Source organism: Muntiacus reevesi, chromosome 13 (assembly GCF_963930625.1).
Source record: "Muntiacus reevesi chromosome 13, mMunRee1.1, whole genome shotgun sequence".
NCBI lineage: Eukaryota > Metazoa > Chordata > Mammalia > Artiodactyla > Cervidae > Muntiacus > Muntiacus reevesi.
The window spans coordinates 4,313,978-4,331,935 of NC_089261.1; the positions used below are offsets into that span (position 1 = coordinate 4,313,978).

At 55.3% G+C, this 17,958-nt stretch overlaps 1 protein-coding gene across 3 annotated transcripts; it reads right to left on the reverse strand.

Annotated features, from left to right (window-relative positions):
• Positions 1-316: 316 nt before the first annotated feature.
• TCN2 (transcobalamin 2) lies at positions 317-17,264 on the reverse strand. Of its 3 annotated transcripts, none has more exons than XR_010658818.1 (10): positions 16,728-17,219; positions 13,017-13,209; positions 12,116-12,285; positions 9,841-10,002; positions 8,420-8,592; positions 8,101-8,287; positions 6,869-7,040; positions 4,469-4,584; positions 1,742-2,347; positions 317-1,601 (listed from the first exon to the last, which is right to left on the reverse strand). XR_010658818.1 is itself a non-coding variant. In XM_065904134.1 (10 exons), exons 2-10 carry the CDS (start codon positions 16,789-16,791, stop codon positions 2,286-2,288), a joined length of 1,299 nt encoding a protein of 432 aa, XP_065760206.1. In that variant the 5' UTR covers positions 16,792-16,936; positions 17,191-17,264; the 3' UTR covers positions 1,716-2,285. The 3 variants fall into 3 exon arrangements, 2 of the variants coding, with proteins under 2 accessions (XP_065760206.1, XP_065760205.1); XM_065904134.1 differs by lacking the exon at positions 317-1,601 and having other exon boundaries at positions 1,716-2,347; positions 16,728-16,936; positions 17,191-17,264; XM_065904133.1 differs by lacking the exon at positions 317-1,601 and having other exon boundaries at positions 1,716-2,347; positions 16,728-16,939; positions 17,191-17,205.
• Positions 17,265-17,958: the final 694 nt, after the last annotated feature.

Sequence of the window (17,958 nt, forward strand, 5' to 3'; positions counted from 1 at the left end):
ACCCCACTAAGACAGTCGTGTCGGGAGGCAGGACCACACCCAGACCGTGGACCACCGAGGGTCCTTTACATCAACCCCCAGCCCATAGCCTGGCCTGGGACCCGCCGCAGCCGGCACCCCCCATGGGAGGGGCCTGGCTTCCTGGGGTTGGGGGGGCAGCGAGGCGGTGCAGGGGCAAGGGCTGGGGTCAGTGGGTGAGGGTCTTGGCACTGACACCCCTGTGTGACCTGAAGCAAGCCCCAGACGTCTCTGAGCCTTCAGCTTTCTGTGAAGGGGTCACAGGGCTGGTCCCGCATCCCGCTGTGGAGCACCCTTGGCCTCGATCACGGCGGGACAGGGGAGCCAGCACTCTGTGGGGCTGGGCGCGGACACTTGACCTTAGACACGGAGCTCCTGTTTCCATTTGGCTTTCAGATCCTTCGATGTTCGTCTCAATGTCAAGGCAGTTTCTGTTTTTAAAGGCTTTTTTCTGATATGGACTACTTTAAAGTCTTTATTGCATCTGTTAAAATGTTGCTTCTGTTTCATGATTTGGTTTTTCGACTACAAGGCACATGGGATCAAACCTGCATCCCCTGCATTGGAAGGTGAAGTCCTAACTGTTGGACCACCAGGGAAGTCCCTTCAAAGCACTTCTTAAATTGCCTGCTTCCCTCACCTGCCCAGACCCTAAATGCTGGAGGAAGAAGCAAGTGTGTAATCTATGGTGTTGCCGACTCCGTGAGAGTCACGGTAAAACCTGACGTGCTGTCAGAGGGCCCCTCCCAGGGCAGCCCTCTTCCTAACCTTGGTGAGAGGGGGCTGACGGGGTGCCTCCTGGCCTGAACTCCACTTTCCAGAGGGGAACCTAGAACCCAGCCCTTCCTGCTGACAGGCAGAGTCACCACCCCACTGGCAGCTGAGGCCCTGACCGTCCTCTGAGGAAAAGCTCGGGGGTCCCCGGCCTCTGGTTGAATTTGGACTCTGCCATGTAATCCCTTTCACTGCCAACTAAAAAGTGTCACTTGCCTTCTGCCTCTACAGGGATTAAGTCACTGCAGGCGCTGACCTTCAACACACCCTGAAAGGACTTCAAGGTGGAGATCTAGAGTGAGGTACTCTGTGCTCTGGGAAAAACTGGAAGAAGAGGCCACCAGGTAGATATTTTCAGGAGATTTTACGAGCCTCATTCTTGCATCTTCTCGTATCTAGAAAAGCACTAAGATCATCAATGGAGCCATCTGCTCCTCGTGGCTAGCGGTAACCTTCATGAGATGAGCAGGAAGCTTCTCCCAAAGTGTGTTCTTGACTGCACATACCTCCTTCACTAAAATCATATATATATAGGGGCGGTTTTTCAGAGCTATCTAAAATTCTGCCTCCCAGGCCATAGTCTTCATTTTGCCCCAAATAAAATTTAACTCCCTACTCTCATGTTACACCTTTTTTTTTTTTTTTTTTTTAAGTCAACACAATCTTTGAGGATCCTGGTTTTTGGTGTTTGTGTGGAAGAGCCTGGAGGCCTCCCCAGGTCTGTCTGTCTCCTAAATGGACACCCCACACCCCAGCCCCGGGCCACTTCGGGCAAGTCACTCTCCCTCTCTGAGCACCGATATCCTCATCTGAAAGCAGAGAGAAAAAGAGAAACATCCAACCTCAGAGTTGTGCAAGAAAGCATCTAGCAGGTACACACCCCTAAACAGTCATTGGCATCACCACCGCCAGCCTCAGTCCCCCAGGACCCAGAAGGACGCTCACTCACCCTCCTCTGCTCCCGGCACCTGCAGATTCCGAGCTCAAGGCATCAGGACGCTGGGCCACATGCACAATCAGTTCTTTAATCATTTTGGAGGTGGGCTGAGAGCTCTGCAGAGACCCTCACCAGCCGCTACAAGGCAGCCGGCTCTGGGGAGCAGCCTCAATGATAGAGTGGAGAGCTGGGGTCAGGGCTGCAAGGCTGTCCTCGAGGCACCCCCATTCCAGAGCAAGCGGTACTCACCAGGCCAATGGCCAGGGAGGAGTCCAAGACGTTTACAGCCTCCAGCCTGTGAGTAACCTTCACGGGACCCCCGCGGGGCCAGGTGGGACCAGACCCAGGCAGACAGACCTCCTGGGGGAGGTGCTGAGCTCCCTGCTCCAGATGGGCAGTGGTTTAGGACCCCCGCGGGGCTGGTGGCTGTGGGATCCAGGGACAAGTGTGCAAGAGAAGGCAGCAGGAGCAGGCGTGTGCCCATTACCGCGGTGTCTGGAGGGAGGGCGGGAGACCAGGAAGTGTGGGAGGCAGCGGGGTGGGTGAGCCCAGGGGGCTACCAGCCAACCAGCCTCAGCTCGATGGTCTCTCCATCCTTGGGTCTATAGTCAGCAATACCTGCAGAAATAGGTTGGGGGAGGTGGGGTTAACAGGGCAGAGTGTACCCCGTCCCGACCTCACCTTCTAGACCCCTGCCCTGTAAAATGGGCTCAGGGCTCAGTGGTGGGAAACCCAGGTTCTGAGCAGAGCCAGTCTGGAGACTCCGAACTCAGTGTGACCTCAGGGTCGCTGAGACCCACAGGCTCACTTTGCAATGGGGAACCCCCCAGGGGGGTGAGGGCATGGGATGGCACCCTAATAACCACCATGGGCCCAAAGGAACCAGAGACCCTGACAATGATGGGCAGGGTCACTGTCTTCACGGTCCCCCCGAGGGGACATCCGGAAGAGGCACCTGCTTGGGGAGATCTGGGGAGAAGCAGGACCACGAGTGAAGTCAGCCTTCACTCACGAGGCACCGTCCAGGCTCCAGCACGACTCCCGGATTCAAGCCCCAGCTCTGCACTCACAACGGTGTGATTCTGGGCAGATTATGTAACCTCTCAGAGCACTGGTGCTCCCATTTCTAAAACGAGGGTAGTAATGATATCAACAACCCGGCCCTCCTTTTTTCCCCAGGGGAGTGGGCTTCTTGCTGGACTGGGGGGCGGGGTGGGGGAGGTAGAAGACACCACCACCCACGTCTGCCTCATGGCTGAGTCCATCAGGCTCTCCCCCTCGGCTACCTCCTCCGTCCAGCCTTTATCGGTAATAGAGGCCAGATCTGGTCTCTCCATCTGTAGCCTCTTGGTTTTATTTCTCAATTTGTCCAGAAGCCAGGCAGGGAGAAAGATGGTTTTTTTACTGGGCTCCTTCAGGAAGTCCCACATTCTGTAAAGCACTTGGTCCAATCCCCTGGCACATGGCAAGTGCCCACTAGAAGTCCCAGATAGCAGGAGCGGGGACAGATGATCCTTAACAGTTTGTCCAATGATGGGGCTGATGCTCAGGGATACTATGACAGCGTGGGGCATAAGAGTTAAAACTGGAGACCCGCTAAAGGCCCAGTGGGAGTTGATAAGCTGCGGTCCACCCATCCCACTCCAAACTGGGGCTGGGCCCTGACTGGCCGAAGCCAGGCTTGCGATGGTCCCTTCTCTCTAGCCAGTGATGGGCGCAGAGGGGCATCTCCTAGCAACAGGGATGGGTCCAGGAACGCGCCTGTATCCCAAGTTTGCCTTCAAGATGACAGAAGATGTGTGCTGGGCAATTCACAGACCAGTTTCCTGACTCATTAAAGGGAGCAGCCCCGGAAGACACAGAGCAGCTTCTCTGGAGGAGGAAGCCAGCAGAGAGGAGGAGGGTCACGGGGAGGTGGGGCTGGGGCTGAAATCCTTACTCCCACTGCAATCTGGTCACAGGAGCCAAGGGATGAGCCAGTGAAAGTTGCGTCGTGGAAGCTAGTTTGTGTCACATTAGTGTTACTTACAGCCCAAACTACCCTGCTGGACGATATATTCTATGTGGCTATTACAAAGAAAGGCGAAGATCTACTTGTACCCACGTAGAAAGATGGCTACCATATGTTAAGGATGAAAAAGATAAACTGCAGAACCGTATATAGAGTTGTGTCATCCAATATGCCAGCCATTAGCCACATGTGTCTGTTGAACACTTGAAAGGTACCAAAAAAAGATGCAATATATGTCATCAATAATTTTGCATTGATTACATCTTGGAATTATATTTTGGATGTACTGGATTAAACGTTAGTTTCATCAACTGCAGAATTTAGGATTGCACGTGACGAGGCTCACATTTTATTTCTATGGGACAGCACTGCTATAGAGGATGGCTTCATTTGTATCAAAAAACAAATGTACATATTTTTTAAATTACCTGAAAAAAAATACACCAGAAGTTGAAAAAAAAAGTTAATCTCTGGTTAGTGGATTGTGGGCAATTTTAAATTTCTTCTTTTTTGCCTGTCTGCTTTCCCAGAATTGCCACAGTGACATACACAAAAATTCTTAAGAATATAGTTAAATGTATTATATGCAAACTTGAGCGACAGCAGTGACCTGAGGCTGAGCCCCAGGAAGGTTCTGGGGGAAAGCTGGGGTGAGCTGATGAAGCCTGGGTTCTGGGACAGGACTGGGCTGGGGGACACGTCCGCAGGGGGCTGGCCACCAGACTCACCTTGCTGCAAGGGGGTGTCAGGAGCTTGGAGAACCTGCCAGAACTCACGTTCCCCAGCCTTTTTCCCCAGCACGGAGGTCAGGAAGGGGCCTGATAGGGAGGCCTGTGTTCTATACCTACCAAAGGAACAGACAAAGAGAAAGAAAAGGTGACTTTTGCTCCCGTCGACCCAAGGGCAGAAGTAGAACCACTCACACAAAGCGAACCCTGCCCTCACTTTCAGGGCAGCGCTAGCCAAGCCCTTCCTGGGCAACCTCACCAGGGCTCCTTCCTCCACGCCTCTCCAGCCCCCCAGACGCCTCCCACTCTGGGGGCTGACCTTGCAGCGGGGTGAGAATCAGAAGCTGCCAACGCCCAGAGTGAGGCCGGCGGGAGGAAGAAGGAGAACAGGTGACACAGAGGCAGGGACGCCGGCGGCGTTTTCTGTGGCTCAGCTGTTAGGTCGCCAAGTCGTGTCCAGCTCTTTTGGGATTCCACGGACTGTAACTCAAAAGGCTCCTCTCTCCATGGCATTTCCCAGGCAGGAATACCGCAGTGGGTTGCCATTTCCTCCTGCAGGGGATCTTCCCGACCCGGAGATTGAACCCGAGTCTCCTGCACTGGCAGGCGGGTTCTCTACCACTGAGCCAGCAGCGAAGCGCCTCTGCGGCTCAGGGCACCCCCACTCTCTCGGCTGGGCTGCTCAGTCTTCGCTCCGAGTCTACACACCCCACGCTGCCCGCCACCAGAGAGGCTTGGATTAGATTCCTGGCCTTTGCAACCAAGACTGTCCACACCACCTGTCTCTGAGCACTGGACACGGCTGCCGAAGTGACTCTTAAAATGCCGTGGCCGTCCTCTCTCCTTATCAGTGGCACTGGTCTTGGAGAGGGAGGGTTTTCATAGTTTTAAGAAACAGAGATGCCCTCAGGGCGACCTGGTCAAAGGGAAGGTTTGAGGGGGCAGCCCGTGCCCAGTTCTCGGGGGCCACGTGGCTGCCCGGAGCATTGTGGGCCTGTCTCTCTCCATTGCTCTCTCCCCTCTTTCTGTCTCTTTTTCGCCGTCTGTCTGTCTTCCTCTCTCTCCTTCCAGAGTCCAGCTTTCTCCGCCGTGCACTCACATGCCTCAAACATGCCTCCCTTCTGGCCCCTGAACCCAGCTCAGGCAACTCGTCCACCACCAGGAGAATCATTTCTCAGATTGGTATCCCTGAGATTTTCTCAGAGGTCCTGGAGTTCTGAATAAAACTGACCAAGTTGGGATTTCCCTGGTGGTCCATGGTTGAGATGCTGCGCTTATACTGCAAGGGAGTGTGGGTTCGACTCTGCTACGGAAACTAAGATCCCACACACCGTGGTGTGACCAAAAACAAAAGTTCGATTTTTTTTTCCATTTTGATGACAATGTCCAAACACAACCTTGGTAATCCCAGGTGGCTCAGTGATAAGGAATCTGCCTGCCAGTTGCAGGAGATGTAAGAGATGCAGGTTTGACCTCTGCATTAGGAAGATGTCCTGGAGAAGATCTCCCCTGGAGATCTCTGCATTAGGAAGATCCCCTGGAGAAGGAAATGGCAACCCACTCCAGTATTCTTGCCTGAGAAATCCCATGGACAGAGGAGTCTGGCGGGCTACTGTCCATGGGGTTGCAAAAGAGTCAGACACAACTGAGCAACTGAGTATGCACGTCTGCTAGGTGAACGCAGTGCCTGCCAAGGGCACCCGGTGTGTGGGGGCCCAGCGGTGCTGCCATCAGCGCCCTGCAGGCCATGGGGTCCGCTGGGAGGCATGGGTCCTCTGGGCTGGATCCCTGCCGGGGACCCCATCCAGCTTATTCAGGTGCGGACATGGTGGGGCCCAGAGCCGTGCTCTGGAAATGCTCATCCTCAGATCCGTCCATCTCAGGGTGAGAGGAAAGCGGAAGGCCATTGCCCCACCGCGCCCTGCAGAAGGCGTGGCCAGGTGACTCCTTCATCAAAGGGATCAGACCAGGATCGTTTGAGACTAGAAATTCTCATCCTTCTGAAAGCTAACCTGTGTTGAGCGCTTACTAAGTGCGTGCCCCTGCGCACAAAAAGTACGTATTAATACCACATCCTGTCTGTGCCCTCACGCCCTAGCTCCTGAAGGGGCCCTGGCGGGTGGGGGTGGTGAGAGGCACAAGGCCGTCCTCATGAGCTGCAGGGAAGGCATCTGGCCTGGTCCCCAGCTGGAGAGCGTGGAGCTGGGATTCCAGGGTCTGCCCTGGGAGCCTGCCCTCCCAACCCTGATGCCTGTTTCCATCACACCATAGGGGAGTCGGGAGCGGAGCAGGTGGAAGAAAGCCTGGGCCTCTCCTGAGGGAGCCCTCTCTCCATCGCCTGCCTGTTTCGGGGGATGCCGGCTTGGGTCAGGTGAGGGCTGGGAGGTGGGGAGGTCTCACCTGAATCTCCCATGCTCCTGGGCATTCTTCAGGACATCTTCCAGGGAGGAGCCGGCAGGGACAGAGACAGAGTGTCTGTATGAAGGGGAGATGCCGGAGACCTTCAGCGTGACGTCAATGAACTCCGGGACTTGGGTCTGCGGCAGGATCTCTGTAGCCGGTTCCAACAGGGCTATACCGGGGACAGGGGAAGGGGCAGCCGCTCTGAGGATACGGGGCCAGGCCCTAGCCCTCCTTTCTTCCCAGGAAGACTGCGGCCCATTGGGACCTCCTCCTTCCACTGGGTCCCCTCCCGGTCAATACCACCACCACCACCACCCAGCTGCTTTCCCGGCTCCCCCAGCCCCTCAGCTCCCACATCCCCCACCACCCAAGCTCAGGCCCCTCACTGGCTTCTCTGCTCCAGTGTCCCCCCCCCACCTACCTGCCCCCCCAGCAGCCCAGGGGCTTCTTAACTAGAACATACATCTGTTCACGTCGTCCTCTGTTACCACTGAGGGATCCCCTCCTTTTAATCCTCCTGCCTTCCTGCCACTCCAGCTCATCCTACCAGACCCCACGCTGCAGTGAGACCCTCCCCCCAGTTCCAGACTGTACGCCTCTGAGCCTTTGCCCTTGACTCCCCCTCCCCACTCTGCCTTGCCCTTCTCTTCTCCACTGGCAAGACCCACCTACTGACCCCAGTCCCACCCCCAGATGAAGCCCTGATTCAGTTAGCTAACTTCCTAATTCAGGGAGTCATTATGAGGTATGGGAGCTAACCAAAAACTGTCTCTCCCCATCCATCCATCCATCCATCCATCCATCATCTATTTATCCATCTATCCATCTATTTATCCATCCATCCATCCATCCATCCATCCATCCATCCATCCATCCATCTATTCATCTATCCATCCATCCATCCATTCATTCATTCATTCAAACATTTCTGTACTGGGCATCACACAAGGGGCTGGAGAGTCACAGCAGGCCCAGAGTTCACCATTTGGGGTCTCCCTGCCCATACTGAGCTTCTAGAATCTGTGACTACATCTTAGCTGCCGGTGTGTCCCACGCACACCTGCAAACCCTCACTGACTCAGCAAATCACGATGGAGCAAGTCCCTCCCACCACCACAGGGACAGGGCAACTTCATTGCAGATTGAAAAGAGCAGGGCTGGTTCCATCGTGTAATGGTTAGCACTCTGGACTCTGAAAAGAGCAGGGCTTCTGTGAAAAGCCTGGCTACCTCTTGGAGCCTGGCAGTCTGGGGAGATGAGATCCACATAGCTCTTCTGGTTCAGGACGGGTAGTAGCTGAGAGATCATGAGAGGGTTCTGGAAGGTCTTGTGTTGTAGGCTGGCCTGCAGAGCCGCCTTGGCCTTGAGGCAGGCCGTGCCCAGCTCCACCGTGGGCCTGAGGGAGCCCATCAGCAACTGGGGACGGAATGGGGAAGAGAAGGAGGAGGCGGGTCAGCCAGCAGGGAGGGGCCGGGTCTTCCAGCCCCTGGCTGGTCCACTTCCCTCCAGCCACTAGGGTGGAGCATGGCCCCGGAGGCTCTTCCCCACCTGCAAAGCCAGAGGGGTGCTGTAGACATTCCCGAAGTAGCCCTCTGGGGTCTGGGCCTTCAGAATGTTCTCTTGCACTCTCCTGAGGGCCAGGTTGATCCGGTTTCTCTGATTGGGGTTGAGGTTGGACAGTTCCAGACAGGAGAAGGCCATGCCTGCCATGGCCATGGTGTCTGCAGGGGACAAAGTCATGTCTTTGCTTTTTCATACACTGCCTAGGTTTGTCATAGCTTTTCTTCCAAGGAGCAAGCATCTTTTAATTTTGTGGTTGGGGGAACTAAGATTCCAAAAGCTGTGTGGTATGGGCCCCCCCACCCCCCAAAAACAAAAAACCCACAAATGAACAAATAAAAAAACGCCCCTGGTGATTCTAAGGTGCAGGCAGGTTTGCAAACGAGTGGTGTACAATAAAGTCCTCTTGACCGTCCCTCCTCCAATTTCTCTCATTAACCTCTGTCCAGTGACTGACCGTCCCAGTTTCCCATCCTGCAGACTGGGCAGACTGGGCTGAGTTGTCCCCCCTAGCTGGCAGAAGCTTTCTAAGATGTTGCTCAGACCCGATGGCCCCCCTTCCCACAGCCCTCCAGCCGCCCCGAGGTCCTTCCCTGCTTAGCTCTGTCGCCTGTTAGCGGAAGATGCACCTGGACAAGAGAGGGCCCTGGAGACCCAGGTCACACAGGAAGGAAGCAGATCCAGAATCCAGGTCTCAGGCCTCCTGGTTCATTTTTGGGTTTGCTTGTTGTTTTTTTTTTTTTTTTGGCCCCAGCCTCAGGGCATGTGAGAGCTTACTTGCCTGGCCAGGGATCAAAGCTCTGCATTAGAAGCACAGAGTCTTAACCACTGGACGGCCAGGGAAGTCCCCGCCCAGCTTGTTCGATGAGAACATCACAGCTGAGTGTCCGGCACTTGCTCCAAGCCGGGCGCCATGCTGTGTCCTTTACTTATAACTCATCTGCTTACATGAGACGGGGCGCTCAGGGCCGGAGCACTGGGACAACCCTGAGGGATGGGATGGGGGGAGGTGGGAGGGGGGTTCAGGATGGGGGACCCATGAACACCCGTGGCTGATTCACGTCAATGTGTGGCAAAACCCACTACAATATTGTAAAGGAATTAGCCTCCAATTAAAATAAATTAATTAATTTTTAAAAAACAGACATCTCTTACTGAGATGTTGCTGGGGGCGGTTATTTTAGCAGAGACGCTGAGCTAGAAAGGCCAGTGGACCTGTCCGGGGTGACCTACGGTAAGAGTGTGGAGGAGGACGGGGGGAGGGACTCTGACTCGCAGCCCCCGCACCACGATGAGCCCTCACCGTTCCGCCTCCTAGTGGACCCGAGAGGAGGGGTCCCAAGGACAGGCGAGCCTGGGGCCGGGGCTGCAGGGCCGCCAGCCTGGCCTTCGGGGTGCGGCCCACTCACCCACAGAGACGCGGTCCTGCAGGAGATGCCGCTCGTGTTCCACGGCGTACAGGAGCTTGCCTACCACGCTGTCATGGACTCGCTTCTGGTGGACACACAGGGCCAGGATGCCCAGGCCGTACTGGTAGTAGCTGGTGCGGGGGTGGCCCTGGTGGTTGTGCCCTGGAAAACCATGGGGTGGGAGCGTCACCCCAGCAACCAAACCCCCGTCAGCACCAGACCCATTGCCTGCCCTTCCCGACACCCTCCTTTGGGTGGTGAAAGTGAAAGTCACTCAGTCGTGGCTGACTCTTTGCGACCCCATAGGCCATACCGCCCATGGAGTTCTCCAGGTCAGAGTACTAGAGGGGGTAGCCTTTCCCTCCAACGAATCTTCGCAACCCAGGAATCAAACCGGGGTCTCCTGCATTGCAAGCGGATTCTTTATCAACTGAGCTATCAGGGACGCTTCTTTTTCTCCACCCCCTTGACTCATACTTGCTGAGACTCCGCTGAGTGTCAGGCGCTGTGCCTGGAGGTATGAACAGCAATGACAGGCCACGCACAGCGCAGCCAGAGATAGCTGAGGACTCGCTCAAACCCAGCCCGGGCAGCGACACGTTGGTATGCGGCTGGCTGTTCTCGTTTTCTGAACAAAAGTTTGCCTTCTCCCTGGACCCCCAGAGGCAGGGGAATAACAAGTCTGGGTGAGATCGACTGCTGCTTCTTTAGGTAAGAAATCAGCCCATGTTGTTTATCAAGCCACTTTAACCTTTTTGGGTGTCCAAGTAGAAATCTGGTGTGGCAGTTTTACTTAGAAGCCATAGGAAAGCAGATTTCCCTGGGGGTTGTGGTGGCTTCTATTAAGAAAGCTGAGCGCTGAAGAATTAATGCTTTTGAACTGTGGAGTTGGCAAAGACCTTTGGACTGCAAGGAGATCCAACCAGTCCATCCTAAAGGAAATCAGTCCTGAATATTCATTGGAAGGACTGATGCTGAAGCTGAAACTCCAATACTTTGGCCACCTGACAGAAGAACTGACATTTGAAAAGACCCTGATGCTGGGAAAGACTGAAGGCAGGAGGAGAAGGGAAGGACAGAGGATGAGATGGTTGGATGGCATCATCGACTCAGTGGACATGAGTTTGAGTAAACTCTGGGAGTTGGCGATGGACAGGGAGGCCTGGAGTGCTGCAGTCCATGGGGTCGCAGAGAGTCGGACCGGACTGAGCAACTGGACTGGACTGAACTGAACTGAACTGCGGTGGGGTCTGCGGGGGAGGGGGAAATGCTGAGTGCTGCCCTCTGCTGGTGGCGTGTGGGCACAACCTCGCCTCTGCCTCAGGGCCGGGTAGTTGCTCTCCCACCTGAATTCTCTCTGTGAATTCTGAGCTGCTGAGAGGGTTGGCTGCCACGCTCACGAGACCACGACTATAACTGAATTGTGGACCGAGGTCCAAGGGGCCAAATAACAGAGGTCTCTGAATAGCTGGGGAGTTGGGGCAGGATTCTCTGAGGCAGTGACCCAGGGGAGGGAGGGAGGGAGGTGGAGACATATAGGAATGAGCTAGAAGCAGAAGGAAATCTTCCAGATAGGGGGTTCCCTGGATCTGTCAAGACCCTGGCTTGTGAGGTGAGCTGAGAGATATGCCCGGGGTGACCGGAGCCCACGGAGGGGCGGACGAGTGGGTGGGCAGGGTCTGCAGAGAAGAAACGGGCAGACAGATTGGGCCTGAGGGCTGTGAGCACAGCAGTGAGCAGCTCCTGCAGGGTTTATGCAGCGCTAACAGGATCAAATGTATATTTTATTAAAAAAATAATTTTTTTTTTTTTTGGCTGCACCTCGTGGTGTGTGAGACCTTAGTTCCTCATCCAGGGATCAAATCCGAGCCTCCTCTATTGGAAAGTGGAGTTTTAACCGTTGGGCTGCTGGGGCAGTCCCTAGGTTTATACTTTAAATGCTCACTCTGTGTGGGCCAGGTTGAGTCAGGAGGCAGGAGAGGAAGCAGAGGGAGGCCAAGGAGTAAGGAGGCTGGGCAGTTGTCCAGAGGAGGATAGTCAGACCAAACTTGGTGGCTGAGCCGCAGGACTTGCCAACAGAATGCATGAGGGATGAAAGAAAGGCTTGATTCAGGATGCCTCCTGGAGCAGGCCCAAGCCTTCTTGATGAATAGCAAGACAGGCAGAGTGGAGCGCAGGAAAGAGGCCTGAGGAGAAAACCCAAAGCTCTGATGTGGACGTTCCAGGATGCTGTCCGATGTGCCCTCCCCGCCCCGGGCAGCCCGCGCCTCCTCACCGATGGCCCCCTTCTCGTCCTCCAGGAACCGCTTCAGCTGGGAGACCAGCCTGTCCCCCTTGCGGCCTCCGACGAACTCGCAGTTGGCCCGGAGAGCCAGCAGGTAGAGGGCCAGCTGGCCCATGGAGGGCTTGGCCTCAGAGTCACTGCTGTCCTTGCTGGAGGCGGGCCTAGGACAAAGCCAGGTAGCAACACGTTCGTGAGAAAGGGCCTTCCTGGTAAGCCTGCCTTGGGGTGCTCTCCCTGCCAATACGACAAAGTGGAAAAAAATATCCTAGCGGCTGGAAAGTTTCTGAGACCTGCCAGAAGCAGATGCAGTCAGCGATGCAAGTTGTGAGGTGTACGTCACACATATTTCATAAAGCGGGCAAGGTGAACTCAAGGACAAACTCTGAGAGTTCTTGAGCCCAAGTGACCTGTTTGCCCCACCCTTGTGGTCAGCTTCACCCCTACATCCTCCCCCTTTCCTTCCTCTCCCCGCCCTGCATCCACTTCCCAAGAGGGAGTCCAAGCAGGAGATGGTCTCTGACGGTCCTGACCCTTCGCCCCTCACTCAAACCCCCATGCTGGACCTAGGACAAGCCCCCCCACTCAATAACCTCTGGAAAGGGAGCACAGGTAGTCCGATGCTGCCGCAGTGCACAGTGTGTTTGGCCATGGATTAGTGATGTCTGCCTTAGTCAGGCAGAGGGCGGTACAGAGGCCGCACAAGGGCCCTGGATTAGCATCTCCAATGTGGTCAGACCAACCCCACTGCACAGACAGAGACATGCCCAGAGGAGGTGAAACTTGCCCTAAGGTCTACCCAACAAAGCAGCGACAGGCCCAAACCAGAGCACAGGTCTCCTGCCTCCTAGGATGAGGGACAGCCCCGGAGAAAGGAGGAGAGAGCAAGCCGGACCTCAGGAGGCTCTGCTGGTAGCTAAGCTTGAGGCTGTGCAGGTAGTGGGCCTCCTTGGCCCCAGCCTGCAGGCTCGAGAGGCGCAGGCCCACGTAGATACTGGGGTTCAGCTGCTCCGGGGAGAGCCGGTCCATCCAGGGCAAGAGGCGCTGGCCCAGCCTCTCCACCAGCGTGCTGTCCACCTCGGTTATCTCTTAGGGAAGAGAAGAGGCCAAGTGAGGGGGCAGGGACAAGCCACCAGCAGCATCTTATCAAGGTCTTTTTCCAGGGAATAAACATCCCCACCCTTATGGCCACCAGCCACACACCCGACTCGTATGGGGGAATCTGGTTGTAACGAGAGGCGGCCGGTATCCCGAAAGAGTGGCTGGAGTGGGCCCGGGAAGAGGTGGTGGGCCCAGGGCAGACGAAGCGGGTACCAGGCAGCCACTCTGCCCATCAGAGGCTGGTCAAGCAACGGGTGGTTCCCCAGGCACCGCGCCCCACCCGCCTTGGTCTTCACGCCAGCCCTGCCTGCGATGTAGGTGCTGGGAGCATAGCTTTGCACAAAAGAGGAAACAGAAGTTCAAAGCTGTGGGCATGTTCCACCCATTTACAAAAACTTCAGCCCACATGGGAACAGGTTACAGATCCAGTTTTAGATCCAGTTTTAAAACATAAATAGACTCACGGATGTAGAAAACACAACTACGGTTACCGTGGGGAAAGGGGGAGAGAGGGATAAACTGGAAGATCGGGACTGACATGTACACACTGAAAAAGTGAAAATTTTAGTCACTCAGTCGTGTCCGACTCCCTGCGACCCCATGGACTGTCGCCCGCCAGGCTCCTCTGTCCCTGGGATTCTCCAGGCAAGAGGACTGGAGTGGGTCGCCATTCCCTTCTCTAGGGGATCTTCTGGATCCAGGGATCTCACCCAGGTCTTGTGCCTTGCAGGCAGATTCTTTACCATCTAAGACACCAGGGAAGTCCATGTACATGCTACTCTCTCTACACATATAAAGTGAAGAGAAAGCGGAAGTCACTCAGTCGTGTCCGACTCTTTGCAACCCCATGGGCTGTAGCCTACCACCCTCCTCCGTCCATGGGATTTTCCAGGCAAAAGTACTGGAGTGAGTTGCCATTTCCTTCTCCAGGGGATCTTTCCGACTCAAGGATCAAACCTGGGTCCCCTGCCTTGCAGGAAGACGCTTTCCCGTCTGAGCCACCAGGGAAATTATAAAACAGATAACTAAATAAGGACTTACTGTATAGCACAGGGAACTTTACTCAACACTCTGTAGTAAAAAAAAAATACTCTGTAATGATCTATATGGGAAAAATCTTTTAAAAAAGTGGACATAGGTATACGTATAACTGATTAACTTTGCTGTGCAGAAATTAACACAACGTTGTACATCAACTATTTTCCAATTACAAAAATTAAAAAACAGCAACACTGCAGGCTGCCCACTGGCTGGCTAGGGCTGTCTGGTGAACTTCCTTGGGGGCAGATCTCAGAATAACGCCTTTCCTGCCACCTGAGTTTAGGTGAGAAGGACCTGAGATTGTGAGCTAAGCTGCTGAAAAGCCACTGTCATCGTCTGCAGCCATTTATCTGTGTGCTTCGGAATTCACCGGGGGAAGCGGAAGCCTCGGTATTTCCCAGCTCCAGCAGACAGGGGCTGGCCTCCCTCAGGGAGGGGACCTGGGCTGACAGGTGGCCTTGGACTTTTCCCGGCTACTTCCTCCTAATTGGTTCATGGTGGCTCAGACGGTGAAGCGTCTGCCTGCAACGTGGGAGACCCAGGTTCCATCCCTGGGTCAGGAAGATCCCCTGGAGAAGGACATGGCAACCCACTCCAGTATTCTCGCCTGGAGAATCCCAGGGACAGAGGAGCCTGGCGGGCTACAGTCCATGGGGTTGCAAAGAGTCGGACTGAGCGACTTCACTTTCACTTTCTTTCCTCCTAATTGCAGTGGGGATTCCAGCTCCTGGGCAGCTACCCCGCCACCCACCCCAACCCCCGGGGAACGGGGCAAAGGAGCTTGAGGGGCGGCTGCGTCTCTTTTCCTTTCGCTTTCTCTGTGGCTTTCTGTGTGTCCACCTCCATTTCTATAGGAATTTCTCTCTCTCTCTCTCTGGATCTATCTCATTCTTTCCATTTCTCTGCCAGTCTCTCTGCTTATCCGTCCTTCCACAGTTCTCTCTTCCTCTCCCTCTTCTTCAAACCGGAGAGGGAGCCCCTGCTCCCACCCAGGGCTCCGAGCTCCATAGAGTGAGTCCGCTCCGGGATTAGAGAGACAGGAAGAGGAGCTGGTGCTCTAAAGAGCGGCAGGTCAACCCGATTCAGTCTCAGCAGGAAGGAGCCAGGCAGATTCCCCCAGGGTAATAAAAGTGAGCCTGGGCGAGCACGCTGCCCTCTGGGTCTGGGGTTCACAGGGACGCCCAGCTTTGCCAGACAGGACTGGCTCTGACAATGGGAATTCCATGCAGGAGCTGGTGCGGGCATCCTTGTCATATTCACAACCACACGGGGCTTGAAGCTGGCAGAGCAGAAATGCTTGCGTCACTCCAGGGGGAAAGGTGGCGAGCATCCTCAACTCTTTCACAAGTGAGGGAATGAGACCAGGGGTGACTAAATGGCCTGGCAGCAGCGGGCTGTACCCCCAAACCCAGCTCAGCACTCTTCAGGGGTCAAGCCTGTGGATGAATTGTTGAAAGGCTCACACCCAACGGAGGGTCCTGGGTCACCCCTGGAGACTGTCTGGACAGGAACCAAGAGCCAAGAGCGTGAGGGGTCAGAGACTCCTGGTGCCCGGGGAAGACCCTGACCTGGAGTTCTGAGGACCGAGTTCCAGCAAAGTCCTGGAAAGCCACGCACGGTGCCTTGGGCAGGCAGGTCACCTGGTCCCTTTGAGCCTTGACCGCTTCATCTGTCACCTGGACACGATTGAGCCTGCCTCTCGGTTTCTCCAAGGGTCACCAGAGATCCTGCTGGTGGGCGCCCCCCTTGCTGCCTCTGTTTCCTGCGGGGCTCCAGGGCGTCAGCAGCCCTGAGCCTGTGTGCCTAGGCAGGCCCCTGGATGTGGAGTGCAAAGCTAACTCCTTGCCGTACTCACACCCCGGGTCTCCACCTGCTCACTTTCCCTCTGTCTGGGGTGCCCACCCCCCACACTCCTCTCCTCGCCGCCACCAGCACCTTTTCCTCCTTTGGGTCTCAGTCCTGCATTGCCTCCTGGTCCTCGGAAATCCCACCCTTTCTCCCTGAATTGGCGGCCCCCAGCTCTCTCCCTCCAGGCTGGGGGGCTTCCATTGGCCACAGCCCCCAAGCCCAGCACTGACTCGCCTCTTGACCACTGTCCCTTTCACGAGAAGGGAAGCTCTATCTAGCTGGGGCAGGGCTGGGACCCGTTTCTCGCTCCCTGTTTTTCCCCCAAAGCCTAGTCCCACACCTGGCATAGCGAGGTTTGGTCAACATGTACTGAATGAATAAATCAACAAATGACTGATGTCATGGGAGCAATCTTGTCTGGTAGCAAGTTAGACACGGTTCATCTCAACACAGCGTGCTAAATGTGTTGAGCTTCAGGGAAGTCCAAACCACCATGGGAGCCCCGAGGGGTGGCTAAGTCACCCCCCGACACACATCTGAGCCTCGGTTTCCCCCATTGTATAATGAGGGGCTGGGACAAGATGGTCCTCTCTCCAGGTTAGATCCAGTTACTCACCGCAGATGTGGGCGAGTGCTCCCAGGCCTCCCAGCAGGAAGAGGAGGGCCCCGAGGTGCCCCATGGCAGGAGCAGGGGGTGGACAGCAGGCAGGGAGTGGGACAGGCTCCTAGGGCTGGCCGGGTAGAGGCTCTCCTGACCACAGCGGTCACTGCTCCAAAAGAGGCAGCTTCCTGTCACTGATTAATCCCTCCACGCCCGGCGGCACACTGCTAAGTCAGCGGAGGGAAAAGGGAAAAGGTCTGTAGCTGAGGGGAAAGGGAGGCCAAAGAACAGGGGAAGGAAGGGCAGAGCAGCGCAGGCCTTCCTGGAGGCGGGGGAAGGGGAGAGTGCGGCTAGCCACACTTTCCCCGCTGCCCCTGGACGTGGGTGCGGGAGGTCTGACTGCTGATCTGCTCCAGCCACGCCTGTCTGTACGCCCTCGGCCGTTCCCGAGGTAGACAGGCATGACTGGGATGCCTACCTGGTACCCCTCCCAGCAGGAGCCCCTGAAACTGCCCACCCCAGCCTGGGACAGGGAAACGGGACTCGGAGCTGGGACAGTCACGTGAGCAGTCAGCTGTTCTCTGCCCGCCTGCTCAGAGGGAGCTCGGCTGCTGGAGCCGGACCAGACCGCCCGGTTTTCTCAACCAACCGGAAAGGTGGGAGCCTCCTGGGAGATAAAACAAAGCAATTTAAGGAGCCAGATTTAATCATTATATACACAAAGCCATGGTTAGCAGGGCCACTTGCAAGGACTAGGAAAGTCACCTGGAAACAGTCTCTGCAAGGAGAAGAGAGAAGAAAGGCTTTTTCCCCATCCACCAAGCCCCACAGAAGAATCTGTGTCCACGACTTAGCTCTGGAGGTGCTGTGTTACCTTGGCCTCTCGAGTCTGAAATAGTTTCTCTTGTGCGAGCCAAAAGGGTTGGAGAAGATCATTCTAATTAAGCTCCCTTCCAGCTCAACTTGTGAAGATATTTAGACCTTAAAACATCTTTAATCACTTGCAAATACGATTTTTTCTGCAATTATTTTATGGGTAATTGCTACGGTTCATTCTTTCAAGATAATCTGGCTCCGCGCCTGACTTCTCACAAGACAATAAATACAGACATAAGTAAATACAGAGATGTGCATCTGTTTAAGGAAGTACTTTACAAATATAGAATGAGATTGTCTAGTGCAAGGAGGCTGGGTGTGGCCTATCAGGGTGGAGTTCTGCAGATCCTCGGGCTCAGACTTCCAGGGG